At 34.7% G+C, this 12,928-nt stretch overlaps 2 protein-coding genes across 2 annotated transcripts; both read left to right on the top strand.

Moving 5' to 3' along the window:
• Positions 1 to 411: 411 nt before the first annotated feature.
• LOC142636505 (peroxisomal membrane protein PMP22) lies at positions 412 to 5,703 on the top strand. Its single transcript, XM_075810752.1, has 7 exons — positions 412 to 659; positions 1,019 to 1,117; positions 3,816 to 3,917; positions 4,289 to 4,364; positions 4,934 to 5,004; positions 5,094 to 5,179; positions 5,318 to 5,703. The coding sequence occupies exons 1-7, from the start codon at positions 594 to 596 to the stop codon at positions 5,370 to 5,372; spliced, it is 555 nt and encodes a 184-aa protein (XP_075666867.1). The 5' UTR covers positions 412 to 593; the 3' UTR covers positions 5,373 to 5,703.
• Positions 5,704 to 7,523: 1,820 nt separating this feature from the next.
• LOC142633432 (putative F-box protein At4g22030) lies at positions 7,524 to 8,904 on the top strand. Its single transcript, XM_075807676.1, has one exon. The coding sequence runs from the start codon at positions 7,524 to 7,526 to the stop codon at positions 8,781 to 8,783; it is 1,260 nt and encodes a 419-aa protein (XP_075663791.1). The 3' UTR covers positions 8,784 to 8,904.
• The last annotated feature ends 4,024 nt before the right edge of the window (positions 8,905 to 12,928 follow it).

Below are 12,928 nucleotides of genomic sequence, written 5' to 3'. Positions count from 1 at the left end.
GTAATAAAATGATTTAATTTACAATTCTTTAATACCTTAAACTTTTAGAATAATCAGTAATTTAACATAGTATCAAAGTAAAAGAAGATGTTATAGTCCATATGTGAAGGTAAGTATTAAAATTATATGATTAAATAATTAAATTCACTATCTTCTAATAACTTAAAATTTTGTGACAATCGATAATTTAACACGCTTAAAACAAGTCCGTTAACTTTTTCTTAGTAAAAAACCGACCAGAAAAACAAGAATATATTTAGCCAAAAAAACAAAAGGAAACACAACACAATTAGTATATGCTTAGCACAATTCTGATTTAAAGGTTTTCCAATAGTTTTGGACGAAAATACCAATGCTGGCTGGGCCAATAGGCCCAACACTCAAAACCTCGTCGAAAACATAAGATATTTTGGAACAGTGGAGGCATTATAAATTGCGCACATGGTCTGTCAGTCAGTCTATGGCAGACTTGGCGGTATAGCGGTATTTAGCACTTTGACCAATAACAGCACAGAAGTGAAAGAGCAGTGTGTTAATAATAATTCACTCGCAAAATCTCGAGGAGTTGGAAGCAAAAATTGAGCTCTGGGTCAATGGCAAAGAAGGGTTTGTTGAACCAGTACTTGTTGCAGCTTCAGCATCATCCACTGAGAACCAAGGTCTCACTCAACAAAACAACACGTATTTTTGTTCCTTTTTTTTTTTTTTTTTTGTAATCTGGGTTCGTTGGAAGTTTTGGTTTTGCTTAATTTTTCGTTTGACCCATGTTTGGTTGCTGAGAAATGAAGAGGAGGTAGAAGAAACATGAAAGTTTGAATCTTTTCCATTGTTTTTCTTTTCTGGGTTTGGAATTATATGACAGGATCATTCAACTGAATCCCAAAAAAAGTCAAATTTAATTTTTCTTTTATTGTTTCTGTGCTGAAAGTGAATTATACATATGTATTTTTAACGGCTATAAATTGGGTTTTACTTTTTCTCTGCAATTAATCAGTGTGCTATGTGTTATTTAAATCAGGCAATTACAGCAGGGGTGTTGTCCGGGATCAGTGACTTGGTTTCTCAGAAGCTCACTGGGATACAGAAGATTCAACTGAGAAGGCTTGTTCTCAAAGTGGTAAAGCTCTTTCTCAATTCAATTTATAGCAAAATTACTTATTTTGTCAATTCAATTGAAGATGGTTATATTCTATAGTATAAAGCTTGTTGTACATGTGCACGTATGCATTTTTTTATTATTATAAAGTTTTTGATATTGGATTTTGAGGACCCTTTGTCCTAAATTGATGCTAAAATCTCAGACTAAACCTGTTGGTGCTCTGTGTTTTGACACTGGGAGATTGAGTCTGTTCCTGATTTGAACATAAAAAAAATAATGCAGTGAATGTAGAGGATGGGAGGACAGTAAGTAGTGGCTTTAGCAAGTATGATTTCAGTTGGTGCGTTGATATGATACTCTGCAACATTAGTTGCGGCATTAAGTAGGGTACCATTTATCGTCTTTAGAATAATTTTGAATTCAGAAGATGCTCTTTGTATTTAGTAATGCTAAAATATTGGCAAATATTTGTATTAGATGCTAATGTGAACTAGGTCAATGCTAGTGCTAAAAAGAAAGAGAAATTTTGATATCTGTGGTCTGTAATTGTAATATCTTATAAGTTATGTCAATATTTATGGCTGAGAAAGTTATCATTTATCATTGACCAATTACTATAATTTATATATAGTGCAATGAATAGATAGACCTGGTATGTTCTGGAATGCAGGAAAATTTACCCAAAATACTAACATTTTAATTTGCCTAGTTCAACCATAGGCAAGATATCTTGAATTACTTTTGGACTGAAAAATAAATACTTATAAGAGGAGCAAGTTCTCAGGAAGTAGTTCCCCTAATTGCTACTGTTGGAAAATCTTGGTATCACTTTTCCGAGTTCTTTGATCATTTTTTTGTAATGCCACATGATGCGGCACCAAAAGTTAAGTACCTGGCTGAGGATTGGGGGATTTATTTTATTTTTTTTTTTTCCTCTTCTAAAAGTTGGCGTGAATGTGTTGGAATGTAAAGTTCATGGCTTCAAGCTCTATATCTTTACCTGTCCCTTAGTGGGACTTGCATTCTAACTTCAGATGATGTGAGTACCAGATGAATGTGGCTAATTGTGGAATTGTTTCACTAGTTTGAATCCCTGATAAGCTCAAAGTACAATGAGGGAATGGGGTTCGAGACCTTTAGGTTCGATATAAATTAATGGCATGGCACAAATTTGTTTCTTCAAGACCTGTCAGAAAATCAATCCCTCAACCAGGCTTTTGGTATTTGGGCATGCAGTCTGGAGAAGTATATCATCACCAAACCTAGTTGTGAGGTGGGTGGATCACACAAAAAATATGCCACCCTAATTAAAAATGCATAGCATGCTTTGCAAGTCATGCTATGGAATGGGATTAGTGAGGAACCTAAAGTCCATCTGGTTAATTGGGTTTAGATTTGTGAACAGCTTCAGTTTGGTGGATTGAGTGTTCGGAATTTGAGAAGATTCAACCAAGCTTTGTTAGGGAAATGGTTGTGGAGATATGGAACTAAGAGAGATCATCTAGGAAGGAGGGTCATAGAGATCAAGCATGGGAGTGAATGGGGTTGATTGGTGTACAGAAGGGGTGTCGGGTCCTTATGGTGTTAGGTCTCTGGAAATCCATAAGACAGGAGTGATTGAATTTTTCTCGGTTTATACAATTCGAGGTAGGCAATTTTACTAGAGTAAAATTCTGGCATGATTTGTGGTGTGGTGATTGTCCACTTAAAGAGGCCTTCCAGTAGTTAATATAGAATTAGTCGTGATAAGGAGTCTCTGTAGTGGAGGTTATGCATTTCCCAAATGGGAGGCTTCATTGGGATGTCTAGTTCTCTAGATCAGTTCAAGGTTAGGAATTGGAGTCTTTGATACTCTCTGTTGGAGACTAGCCAAGAGCCAAGGGTTTGAAGTGCGTGGGTACTATCTTTCCCTCTCCTCAACTATTGGCATGTTATTTCCTTGGAAGTTGGTTTGGCGTTTGAAGAAAGTTATTATCATTGTTGATTGGTGCTATATGTGTTAGCTGAGTAGGGAGTTAGTGGATCATCTCATTCTTCATTGTCTTGTAGTGTAAGGGCTATGGTCAATGGTGTGGAGTTTGTTTAGTCTTCTTTGGGATAGGCCACGGAGGGTTCTTGATTTGTTAGCAGCTTGGCAAGGTGCCTTTGGTATGCATCATAATATAGCTTGTTGGAGGGTTGCGCTGTATTGCAATATTGTGTTATGTGGTGTCTTTGGCAAGAAAGAAATGTGAGATGGGATGTGAACAGTCTATTCTTGGGATTAAATCTCTCTTTTTTCACACTTTACTGGATTGGAGTGTAGCTTTTAAAGCTCTCCTCTGCTCTTAATTATTAGATATGCTTGAACATTGTAATTTGAAAGAGTGATTGTACTGCCCCCGAGTACACCCCCGGTGTACATGAGTGTTTCACTTTTGATCAATAAAATTTCATTACTTATAAATAAAGAAAAGTGCAATTATTATTAGATGACAATTTATGTCTCTGTTTAAAAGTTAAAACTGTTAAAAATGGTTGATTAAAATTGTTTGGATGTGTATGAATGCACTATTTGTATTTACTCGACAAAATTAATGTACTAACAATCTAAAGATGCTAATTTCATGGAGTTGTATACATGTCAACTACTTATATTTTGATTTTCATGTTTCTATCTACTGCTTGATCTATGTTTCCAGTCTTATATCCTGATTCCTAACTTAGCTATCTGCAGCTTTTTGGAGTCTTATATCTTGGACCTTTTGGGCATTACCTGTATATTGTACTGGACAAAATTTTCAAGGGCAAGAGGGACTCAAAAACAGTAGCCAAGAAGGTATGCTACCCACCCTCATGCTCTGGTTGGTTACTTAGTGGGCAGAAGTGAAGAATATCTATCTGGAATTTTTACTATAATTATTGCAAACCAAAATACCATAAAAATTTCAAATTCTCAATTATTTTGTTTTTATCTTTGCAACTATATGCATCACCACTTTGCCTTGATGTTCAATTTAAACAGAAGTTTGAATTCCTATCTATCTATCCAAGAATGTATAAGGTTTGTCAGGTACTGATTATCTTGAAATTAGGAGCTAGTACTCAGAGCCTGAATAAGCAGCCACTGGTTATTTAATCTATTAAGTCATCCTAGCCTAGAAGAAGAGCAAAGAGGTTATTCTAAACTACCTATTCAAATTATTTCAGGTGGTGCTGGAACAGTTGACAGCTTCACCTTGGAACAACTTGCTCTTTATGGTTTACTATGGGTTGGTTATTGAGGGTAAGTCTATCACATATAAGTATCATATAAAGAGCTTCTCAAAAAAAAAAAGAGAGAGTATCATATAAAGAATCCAGACACCGAGACATATAAGTGGAGCCAATAACAGATTATTTGTAATTGTTTTTAGAGTAATCAAATGTAATTTCTTCCCTGGGTCCTTCCTTAATGCATGCAGTATTTCTTTTTTTTGGTTGGGAGGGGGGAGGTTGGTATGGAAAGACATGGCAGGCGCGTGCACTATATATATATATATAGGATTGTTTCTATTGTCAACTTTTAAATAAATTTAATGTTGAAACAACTACCAAGTTTTTTCAAAAACAATCAGCCTTAAAGAATAAATAAATAAATATATATATATATTTAATTGTCAATTCTTAAATAAATATATAGGATTTTTTCTGGTGTCAATTCTTAAATAAATTTAATTGTCAAACATCTCTCAAGTTTTCAAAAACAATCAGCCTGAAAGAAGCATGTAAGTTACATATGAACTATCATGTAGCATGCTATAAAGTTGTACAATTTACTGCTTGTAATAATTGGAAAAAGGAATGTGAATGCAGGAAGACCCTGGATGCATGTGAAAACTAAAATTAAGAAGGATTATCCATCAGTGCAGCTTACAGCTTGGACGGTATTGCTCTGTTCTCATTATGAATTCTTGTAATACATTTCGTGAAAACATGAATTGTATCCTAATATTGCCTTAGTCATTTTGAACAGTTCTGGCCAGTTGTTGGGTGGGTGAATCACCAGTACATGCCGTTGCAGTTTCGCGTCATTTTCCATAGCTTCATTGCATTTGGCTGGTACCTATAACTCCCTTCCGCTCTACTTATGTGCATGAATTTTTTTTCTTAATTGCTTTTCATATCTGTTAATTGCCAAAATGAAAGTGGTGTTTCTCTGGTGTTTTCCTCTTTTCTTTTTTTTATAATAAATTTTAGGGGAATATATCTGAATCTACGAGCAAGATCCATGGCATTGACAAAGGCGAAATGAAAACAAGGAAATTGAGTCTTCAGATGGGACAAATGCACAGTTTGTGCTAGCTAGTTCATTGTGGCTCATAGATGATGTCTAAGCATTCATGTATTTTTGATTATCAAAAAGCATTCATGTATTTTTAAATAATTGAATATCAATCCTGACTCTCTTTGTGTGGTATCCGTGGATTATTTATCAATGATTTCATGCCTCACAAAGCATTTGTCATTTGTAATTTTAAAATGTTTTCATGGAAGTGTGCAAACAAGAGAATTGTCAATTGGATTGCTACAAGATTATGTCAATTTCAATAACCAAGGATATGTCAAAGATTGCTTTGCTTCCATTCCGAGGTGTAAGTTCTTGCCTGCTAGCGAGCCCACAAAAGCATGTGAGAGTGACAGTCCCAAGAAATAAAAAGAACAAATACATTCTTAAAATTACTATTGTTGTATGCAGCATTTCTATCAAAAGTATGTAAAATTCACATAAAGACTTAGGTCCCTCTTGCACATACTTGCACGATGTTGATAATATACCACTTTGAGTTTTGAATGTTGATCGAACTCTGGGACTCACCTTATATAGTTGAGGTTTAAACATAGCATGAAGACCATAAAAAATTATGTCCATAAGCTCATCAACACCTAAGAGCAGGGCCTGCTTAGTAGAGTCTATAACATTCATTGCAAACTGAGTCTGAAAATTGCCAAACTGTCTTGGTAGCAAGGGTGGTTGATTCTTTTTCTGGAATTGTTTGGAATCAGCTACCAAGTGTGGGCTTTAATCGTTTATAATGAACAAACAAGATGAATTGTCCTGGACATGTGAAAGTGGTGTGCGCTTTATTTGCGCCACAAAGGTGGTATTAAAAAAAGGGAAAAAAATTAGAAGGATATTTAGTTACTATTTATTAAATATATGTTCGTAATTCAGAATTTCAGATATTCAAGATTTGTGGATTGACAATATACTGAATGTTCAAGACTCAGAAAAGATGTGCAAATATTTTGTACTTGAATATCTGAGTGTTCTTTTTTCTTCATTTGTTTTTGTACTTGAATTAAAAAATCGATATGCTCAAGAAACAACATACCTTTCGAACAAAATCAATGATTATTCAAGAAAATCCATGTTATATAATCCCATCCACAAAAAGATAAAGGAAAAAAGAAAATTCATGTTAATATAATATGTATGATTATTTAAGCAAATTCATATTTTGATTTAATGATAAAGAACACTTATCAGGAGAGGACACTACAAGTTGAAACTCTATATAAATATATATATATATATATATATATATATATATATATATGAGTTGTTTTTATGGTTTTGACTTTTGAGAGAGATACGCCAAAAAGAACATTTAGCTCAATGTCTCAAACAAATTTTGTATAAGATTTGTTAATATTTATTGGTATTTCATTCTCCTGACATATTCCCTATAAAAAGTGGAGATAGCTCGAAGAAAACAAAAAAGGGAACACATGTAAATGCTGGAGAAATATGTTGAAATAAATTTATGTCACCAATGATTCGTGATTTGCATGCATTCTTTTTATATAATAAATATATTATATTGGATTAATAATTAAATGCAAGTGGTCTAATTCTCATTGAAATCTCTATATTTATTTCAAATATAGAATGGTTGAGGCGACAGTTTTTTGTCTTGAAGTCGTTGGACGTTTCAAGGTTCTACTTGTTATGGCTGTTTCAAAGTCAACATAAAAGACCTCAACTCTGAGCAAACCAAACTGTACGAACAGTGCAATACTGCAATCTTCAAAACCCAGTATACGGTAAGTGGTGGTCTAATTTCTAAAGCCATGAGTGTAGAAAGCTCCAAACCCATGTTTTAAGGGGTTCATCTACACGGTCTACATTTACGGAACAAGAGTCTTAAAGGGTTGTTTATTGTGTTTGTGTACAGTAATAAAAGTAGTGTGAAAGTAATATTACTCGAGTCATAACCTACCAGTTAATTAATAAATTGTGAAAAAGATTGCATCTCTTATGTAATGCTATTTAACCTTTATATATACAAAGCCAAAGGACAACTCCATCCCAATTCACCATACTCATCCGCTAAGTCAAAACCATTCACAGCACCATGAAAGCCTGAAGAACTCAATAAAAGACCATTATTAGATTGTGAGCATGTCAATCCTTCAAACTCCAATATTCTTGTACTCAACGGGTCCATTTTCATCATTTAGTTGTAGAAGAAGTATTAAAGCCACAGCCAATGCACCCAAAACCCAGATGAGTCCTCTCTTTATACCAACAATCTTTAGTAGAGGTTTGGCTGAGGATCTGGAGAAGGATCACAACTCTGTGATCAATCTCAATACTTGTAAAAGGCAGAGCACAAATCCTCCGGAAGCATTGGTGATTGCTAAGTTTTATGCAATCATGGAGGCTGTTGCTGATAGAGTGGAGATGCATAAGAATATTGGAGCACAACGTGACAACTGGAACCACCTGTTGCTAACATCTGTTAATTCAATAACTATGACTGCTGCAACCATGGCTGGACTAGCAGCAATTGGAGGCACTGGTGCACCTCTTGTGGCACTAAAGGTATCTTCTATTTTGCTATATTTAGCAGCCACTGGCATGTTGGTGGTGATGAACAAGATACAGCCTTCACAACTAGGTGAAGAACAGCGCAACGCCGCTAGATTATTTAAGCAGCTTTATAGAGAGATGCAAACAACTATGTCTCTCTACAAGTTGACTAATATAGATGTGATCAATGAAGCAATGGAGAAAGTTTTGGCATTAGATAAGGCATACCCACTTCCTTTACTAGGTGCGATGATTGAGAAATTTCCAAAAGCTGTGGAACCTACAGTGTGGTGGCCTCCAAAAAGACAAAGAAGATTAGAGAGACTTGGTGAAGAAATAGATGGGAATGGCTGGGATGGAAAGTTGGAAGAGGAAATGAGAGAGATTGTCGGGGTTTTGAAGAGGAAGGATGTGGCTGAGTCCTTGAGGTTGAGTCAAAAAGCCTTGAAAGTTAACAAGATCTTAGCAATTTCTGGCCCCTTATTGACTGGCCTTGCAACTTTAGGGTCTAGTTTTTTGGGCACTACTCATGGGGCATGGGCTGTGATGCTTGCAGTCATTTCTGGAGCTTTGGCAAGCGTGGTAAACACATTGGAGCATGGAGGACAAGTTGGGATGGTGTTTGAGATGTATAGGAGCAATGCTGGTTTCTTTAGGCTCATGCAAGAGATTATAGAATCAAATATAAGTTTGAGAGAAGTTGAGAGAAGAGAGAACGGGGAACTATTTAAGATGAAGGTGGCACTACAGCTTGGCAGGAGTCTTTCAGAACTCAAGCATCTTGCTGCATTATCTTCTACAAGAAAAGGGGAGGAGGCCATTGAAGAGTTTGCAAGCAAGCTATTCTGATGTTATAGTAGTTCATTAATTTATTTGATTTTTTTTTTTTGGAGAGAAAATTTACTTGATAATTATGTGATCTAATCTTGTACGTAATGCTACTCTTAAGTTGGTAAACATTAAAATTATTTGGTAGGCATTAAAAATTGGTTCAAGTTACATTTTGTGTAACTTTAAGTTATGTTATATTGCTTAATATTTTTCTATTAGATGTAAATTTTAACAAATCCACAGTTAGATTAGATTTTCGTCTTATACTCTACATGCATGTAAAATTTTAAGATAATCAAAGATTAATAATCATGTTACCAATTAATTATTTAAATTCAAGTTTTGGTAGTTTAAAATAATACATAAAAGATAAGTTTATGAATCGAATAGTAAATAATATCTAATTGGTCATAAAATTTGGCATGCATGTTAAAAACATATAAAATATGTGGATTGAAATCAAGTGCAATACCCAAGAACAGATGCAATTCCTCTCAATGGTTGAGATTCAAAGTTTAAAAAAGCAACTTTTAATCTCAGCCATTGATTAAAAAAAGTTAAGAAAAGTAAAAAGTGAAAAAAATTTGTAAGAATAATTGGGGTTAATTGCACCCGGTGCAATACCAATGCTGGATTCTAATCCAAAACTGTAATCTAATGTTGTGATTAAAAAAAAAAAATGAATTTAACAATAAATTATTAAACAGTATAATATTGATTATGAATTTAACTTGGTATCATAGGTATATAAATATAAGAGGTTCAAGTTAAGAAGAATGATGAAACCACGCAGTTTAGTGATACACAAGATGCGACTAATTGGAAGTGACGACGTGTTGTTACAAGCCAATTAAGTAAAGCTAATTAAGGAACAGTATAGCTAGCAAGTATGAACAAAGATCCATACGTGTAAATCATAGTACACCAATAGTGGGATCACCGGCCGGATGAGTCAGTTACAACTTGGTCCACATGTTAGCTGACATGGATAATTCTGTTATGGGAACTAATTATTATTATTATTATTATTATTATTATTTTTCCTTTCCTTCAACTTTGTTACTATGTATATGAGAATACAGCTTTATCTATGCTTCTAAGTTTAATGAAATATTTAGTGAGCGTTTCGGAAGCGCTGTTTTTTTATTTTTTTATTTATCTCTTTTTCAGCTAAGCGTTTTTTGCACTGTTCATTGTCCATAAACAGTGTATTTAAGCATGTGAACAGTGAAAATTTTGTGAACAGTAATTTTATTTATTTATTTATTTATTGTTTTCAGTTTTCAACAAAATAAGTGGTATCTAACACAAACCCTTAATCAATTTGGTATGGTTGGTATCAGAGAATCATTAAGCATTTTAGATATTTCTCATTTTGTGTCCAAAATTCTCTAGAACCTTCTTGTTATTTTTTCTTTTTCTTTTTCTTCAACCTTTGAGCTTTTAGTTTCTTCATTGTCTTTTAAATAATACCAATTCAACTCCTCCACCTAAATCTTGCTTTCACTTGCCTTACACTTACACTAGCAGGATGTTTTTTTGATGATAACTCAACTAAAAATTTATTTTCTGGATTGCTAGTTCAGGCGTGGATCAAATTGTTTGTGACGACTAATACGACTACCCGGCTTGTGCGATTAGTGAAGTTAGGTCGCCATCTCTCCCTGTCTAAACTTTCCCAAGACACCTATTCCAAATATTTGAAAGACTGCATTAGGATTTCACTACTTCAGCGACATGGTTGTAGACCATGGCCATTAATGGAGGAAAGGATGGGGATGAAGGTGATATGTGGCTATAGGGCTTCAATTAAATGGTCTAGGTGAAGATTGATGTGAATACCCAACCTGCATAGAGAAGTTTGGTTGCTATCTCTCCCTCTCTCTCATTTGAGTGGAAAAGACGGAAAAAAATGAAATGTTACTTACATGAAAATGGAATAAAAAGATGGTGTATTTGCAAAAAATGGTTAGTTAACAAAATAAAAATCATGTTAGAGACACAATATTCTTTCCAACAGAGCCAACAATCCCTTATTAATCACTCAGCAGTTACCCGAATTGAGCATCGTGTCCAGTGGCGTCCTCCTCCGGCGAATTGCCTCAGACTGAATTTCGATGGGGTTGTTTTTCCGGAGCTGGGCAAGGCTAGTTTGGGAGTGGTAGTTCATGACTGTCAGGGGAATGCCATAGCTTCGCTGTCAGAACAAGCTCCTTTACCATTCTCACCAGTTATTGTGGAAGCCATGGCTGCTGCAGAGCGATGACCTTTGCACAGGAACTGGGTATTGCCGAGTTCATGCTTGAGGGAGACTTGGAAGTTGTGATAAACACCCTTTGAAGCAAGGAAGCTTCTCTGTCTACGTTCGGCCATCTCCTTGAGTCTGCACAATCCATGCTTGATTCCGGCAAATGTATTGCTTACTCCCATATACGTAAATCTGATAATAGAGTAGTCCATAACTTAGCTAAATATGCTAGACATGTTAGAAGTTTGTCCGTGTGGGTAGAGGATATTTCACCACACCTTTATGATGTACTTTTTGCTGATCTCAGCTGATTTTTTAATAAAAGTTTTAAGTCTTCGTTCTCAAAAAAAAAAAAAAAAAAAAAGTTACATGTGATGCCGCACCACTTTCACATTATTCTATCATAACATATTATTTTTACTTATAAATCAACTACATGTTACTCGAACTATTAAGAAAAACATTAGGGAAAATTTTTAGGTCACTTAGACTTTATTTATATAACTTATATATTGAAACTATTAGTTTATGACCTTAAAATAACTGAAGATAGGTTCTCTTCTATTTCTTATTTATTTTTGAAAAACAAAAATATGAAATAGCTTCTCTCAACTAAGGCAATCCACACTCTGAATAAAATAGTTTAATTTTACTCTTCTTGTTGGTCCCGGTACCAGTAGTTCAAGTTGGGCTAACTATCTAGGTGATTCGTTCTTTTGGTTGACAATGCCTTTTCTCTTTTAAGCTTTTAGCTTACCACAGTCATTAATTATTAATGGATCTAGTTAATCACCTACTTATCAAATCAAATTTTACATAGCAGAAAAGGCAAAGCATTGTCGAACAAAAGAACAAATATAATCCGATCAACCTAACTTGGACTACTGCTACCGGGACCAGCAAGAAGAGTAAGAAACAACCATTTTATTCAGAGTGTAGATTGCCTTAGTTGAGGGAACCTCTCTTTACTGATTTTGAGGTCCAACACAATCATATAATTTTAGACAGTGCCTATAATTGGCCATGGCCAAAAACAAACAAGGATAATACGTCTACTTCTATGTAATAAATTGTCATTCAGAAGGCTGGGGATTGACCTTTATTTTCATCCCATACGATATGACTACTTGTGAGAAATTAAAACTTTAGACCCCAATTCCAATTTTAAGCCCATTGTTAATTTGGTTAGCCAATTAGCATATATATATATAGATACACAATTACAATAGCAAATCCCAATAGCAAACACAAGCACCCAAACACCACAAAGTGTTAACGGAAAGAAAAAGTCAAAATTGGGCAAAAAAACTCTAAAGGGCCTATAGCACCAACCAATCCACTAATAAGAATAGTTGCAATACGTTACACTTACAAACATAAATGTATTCCACCTCTCCGCTCTTGCTTGAAACCTATTGCACCATCATTTCTTCTTGTTAACTACCGGTTTCTGCAGCCAACTGCAAGACCAGTTATTTCTTTTTTCAAAAAATTTATAGGAAGCTTTCTACAAATTCAATAATATATATCAGTTTCTAGATTCAAGACGAGCCAATGTATTATTCGTATAGTTTTATCTTAATTATGAGCTTTAGGTTTATATGAGAGGTTCCACCATTACATAAACTCATATCATTTTCCATATCTATGGGACTCTAACGCGGCCTCACCTCTAAAACTCAACATCCAAACAAAGTTATTCTACTTACTATAATATAAAATATGATTGAAAAACCAACCTGGCGCAGGGTATTTGGGATTACTTCATATGTGACAAGCTATTATATGGTGGCAGACATCCTAGCTTAGTGTCAAACAGACTTTATTGGGAGGGAACTTGAATAATTAATAGCAGCCCATGTGAGAAGTTGCTTTCTCGATCTCGAAGCCTTGGGATGGTAAGTCACCAGTTAAG

The sequence above is a fragment of the Castanea sativa genome, chromosome 5, assembly GCF_040712315.1.
Source record: "Castanea sativa cultivar Marrone di Chiusa Pesio chromosome 5, ASM4071231v1".
Taxonomy (NCBI): domain Eukaryota; kingdom Viridiplantae; phylum Streptophyta; class Magnoliopsida; order Fagales; family Fagaceae; genus Castanea; species Castanea sativa.
Note: the sequence above shows the minus strand (reverse complement) of the source record. Positions and strands in the feature narration are given on the sequence as shown.

What these genes read in the sequence shown, in the direction of transcription:
- LOC142636505 (XM_075810752.1), top strand. Translation starts at nt 594, where the DNA reads ATGGCAAAGAAGGGTTTGTTGAACCAGTACTTGTTGCAGCTTCAGCAT. An exon ending in CAAAAACAGTAGCCAAGAAG is followed by an intron (nt 3,918 to 4,288) that starts GTATGCTACCCA and finishes AAATTATTTCAG; the next exon opens with GTGGTGCTGGAACAGTTGAC. An exon ending in TGCAGCTTACAGCTTGGACG is followed by an intron (nt 5,005 to 5,093) that starts GTATTGCTCTGT and finishes CATTTTGAACAG; the next exon opens with TTCTGGCCAGTTGTTGGGTG.
- LOC142633432 (XM_075807676.1), top strand. Translation starts at nt 7,524, where the DNA reads ATGTCAATCCTTCAAACTCCAATATTCTTGTACTCAACGGGTCCATTT.